This window comes from Limulus polyphemus, unplaced genomic scaffold (genome assembly GCF_000517525.1).
Source record: "Limulus polyphemus unplaced genomic scaffold, Limulus_polyphemus-2.1.2 Scaffold3288, whole genome shotgun sequence".
Taxonomy (NCBI): domain Eukaryota; kingdom Metazoa; phylum Arthropoda; class Merostomata; order Xiphosura; family Limulidae; genus Limulus; species Limulus polyphemus.
Window position 1 is genome coordinate 65,084 of NW_013668898.1, and position 3,454 is coordinate 68,537.

General features: G+C 33.7%; 1 protein-coding gene across 1 annotated transcript in view; it reads left to right on the plus strand.

Annotated features, from left to right (window-relative positions):
• Positions 1–3,454, plus strand: part of LOC106469076 — a 22,937-nt gene that overhangs the window by 15,565 nt on the left and 3,918 nt on the right. Inside the window, exons 8-9 of the mRNA XM_013929531.2 lie at positions 267–337; positions 1,850–1,945. Of these exons, the coding sequence (XP_013784985.1) occupies positions 267–337; positions 1,850–1,945 (167 nt within the window). The remainder of the gene's footprint in view (positions 1–266; positions 338–1,849; positions 1,946–3,454) is intronic.

The window sequence follows — 3,454 nt, forward strand, 5'->3', positions numbered from 1 at the left end:
TATATATATATATATATATATATATATAGCTTTACCAAAACTTGGTGGGTGCAAATCACCAGTGCTATTCATGTGGAGGTTAATTAACTTTAGTTACATCTGGCTGTAGCTTTCAACAAATTACGCTGACATTGCCGAGTGTCTTCCTGATAAAAAGAAATTAAGATTTTAAATGTATTTACTTTACCAATTCAAGTGATCTTTTTCTGAACATTGGTTTTATTATATAAATAACAATCATTGATTGTGAACATTTATCTTTACAGATTGAAAGACTTTGACATAAAGTGGGTAGATGACACTCATGCATTAGGGGTGTTTGCAAGTCCTTTGGTAGGTGAGTACACGGGTAGCATATTTCTGTAACTCCATCTGCAAGGACTTTGGTAGGTAGGTGTCCACACAGCCAGTAGACTTGTAGAACCACACCTGCAAGTACTATTGTTACACACCCTTCTAGTTATAGGCCTAATACTAATGTCTTACTATTCTTACACACCCTTCTAGTTCTAGGCCTAATGCTAATGTCTTACTATTCTTACACACCCTTTTAGTTCTAGGCCTAATGCTAATGTCTTACTATTCTTACACACGGAGCATCAGACCTAGAACTAGAAGGGTGTGTAACAATAGTAAGACATTAGTATTAGGCCTAGAACTAGAAGGGTGTGTAAGAATAGTAAGACATTAGCATTAGGCTTAGAACTAGAAGGGTGTGTAAGAATAGTAAGACATTAGTATTAGGCCTATAACTAGAAGTGTGTGTAAGAATAGTAAGACATTCGCATTAGGCCTAGAACTAGAAGGGTGTATAACAATAGTAAGACATTAGTATTAGGCCTAGAACTAGAAGGAGAACATCCCCCCCCCCCCATTGGATCAGCAGTAAGTCTGAGGGCTTACACTGCAGAAAGACTGTGTTTCCTCGTATTGGGCACAGCACAAATAACCCATTGTGTAGCTTTGCACTTAACAACAAACAAACAAATAACTCCAGAATTACTGAGGAGGTTCATGGATCCCACTGACTCTTTACAACACATTTTTCTACCTTGTTTATGCTAAAAATTGTATAGGTCCATGAATTTGTGCGTTACGGGGTCTCTAACTAAGAAAATATCAATAACACAAAAAAAAACATCCGTATTATGAGTTCTTCTAGTTACTACTCTATTTTACTAAGGTAATGAATGCTTTCACCAATTTTTTTTCTTCTTTAACAGATGAAAACATCAAATGGTTCAGTATGTATCCACACTGGTGTTGACTAGTATAAAAAAAACAAAAAGAAGCTGGTAATTAGTTAACTAATTAATTGTGTTTAATTTGTTTAAAGAAAGATGTCTCTGTAACGTATTCTCTCCATTTTTTGATTTATATTTTGTTTAAAATGAAAAATTCCTTTCAGTAATATTAGAATTATTTTAAAATAACATTTCTGTTAATGTGGTTTTTCAAGACAGAGATGTCATATATATACGTTGTAGATAAAGGGTATGGCGGTTAGGGGTGCTTGATTCGCAATATGAACTTCGTGAAATTGAACTCTCGTCATCGATTATGTGCACCCTTTCAGCCGTGGATGCGTTATAATGTGACGGTCAATCCCGTTATTTGTTGGCATTGGGTGTTGTTGACTAGCTTCCTTCTCTCTAGTCTGTCACTTGAAAATCAGGGCAGCTAGAACAAATAGTCGTCGATTAACTTTGTATAAAATTCAAGTAAACAAGTAGTAGGTCAAATGTTATATAAAGATATTGTTGATCGTATAATTTGAATTTTTTTCTGCTTTTCTTTTAGTTAGATGACATCTTTTACTTGTATACATTTTGTACTATGTTTCATACAGCGTCAGATGTCCTTACCATCCACAACCCGCTACTAAAGGTGCGTCCTTTATCGCAAGCAACAAGGGAATCAAAACATAAAGCATATAGACTATCAGGTAAATCGAGACTACGTACGTTTCTTGAATTCTTACTGTTCTCATTCACCAAATGTGAGGCAACATTTATTATAGTGACAGTGATCTATGTTTTGTTTTGTTCTTCTTAATAACTTTATTTTTTGGAATATACAGTGTTAGATGAAATTGAATTCTAAATTTGTTAAACTAAGGTTTTTAGTTAGTCCTAAAGCCTTTACGTAAAGAAACCTATACATTCAAATAAAAGTTACTTGAAATTATATTTCAGTAGTAACTAATATCTTTTAAATAAAACCAGATAATTAAAAAATTGTTAATTTAAAAGGGGGGGGGGGTAGGAATTGTCAAAAAAGTACAGAAACAAGTTGAATCAAAGTGCAAATATTATATTTCCAAGCCTAAAACTAAGGATTCTAAAAAAAAGTAAACAAACTAGGCTGGATATAGTGTCTACATTATTTTCTGAAGCTACAAATCCCTGTTTTGACTACAGTACTTAACAGTTTTAGTGGAGTCAAAATAGGGCTTTGTACCTTGAGAAAATAATATAGATACTATATCCAGGTTTTTAAATTAACAATTCTTAATCATCTTGTTTTACTTGTGTCTCATGCCACATACATGCATGTGCATCCAGCTGAATGTCACGTGTTTTTCAACAGTTTACTGCTGTATTGGCTTTTTTTTGTCTACCCAACCATTATTTACTGATCCAGGTGGTTTTGTGTAAGCATGTGTTTAACAAGTGTTGAGTACAAAGGAAGCTGCTAACAACAACACTGTACATATTATGTATTTATAGCCACTTAAATTAACTTTGAAAGAAAAATAATCAAATTTGTAAATAGATCATTGACATTTGTAGCATTTCATGTAGTATATCTGTCTAGGTTTTGGTGCTAAACACCCAGCCCATTTTGCTGTAGGCTTGTGAAACACAAATATGAATCATACTAAACACCCAGCCCATTTTACTGTAGGCTTGTGAAACACAAATATGAATAATATTAAAATATGAATCATACTAAACACCCAGCCCATTTTACTGTAGGCTTGTGAAACACAAATATGAATAATATTAAAATTTGAATCATAATTTCAGCAAAGTACAAAAGTCGGTAAAACAAATCACCGTTCACAAGAGTAGAGAAATCTACTACAGTAATCGTCTTCTGTTAGAAAACTCACCGTTCACAAGAGTAGAGAAATCTACTACAGTAATCGTCTTCTGTTAGAAAACTCACCGTTCACAAGAGTAGAGAAATCTACTACAGTAATCGTCTTCTGTTAGACAACTCACCATTCACAAGAGTTGAGAAATCTACTACAGTAATCATCTTCTGTTAGAAAACTCACAGTTCACAAGAGTAATCTACTACAGTAATCATCTTCTGTTAGAAAACTCACCGTTCACAAGAGTTGAGAAATCTACTACAGTAATCATCTTCTGTTAGAAAACTCACCGTTCACAAGAGTTGAGAAATCTACTACAGTAATCATCTTCTGTTAGAAAACTCACCGTTCACA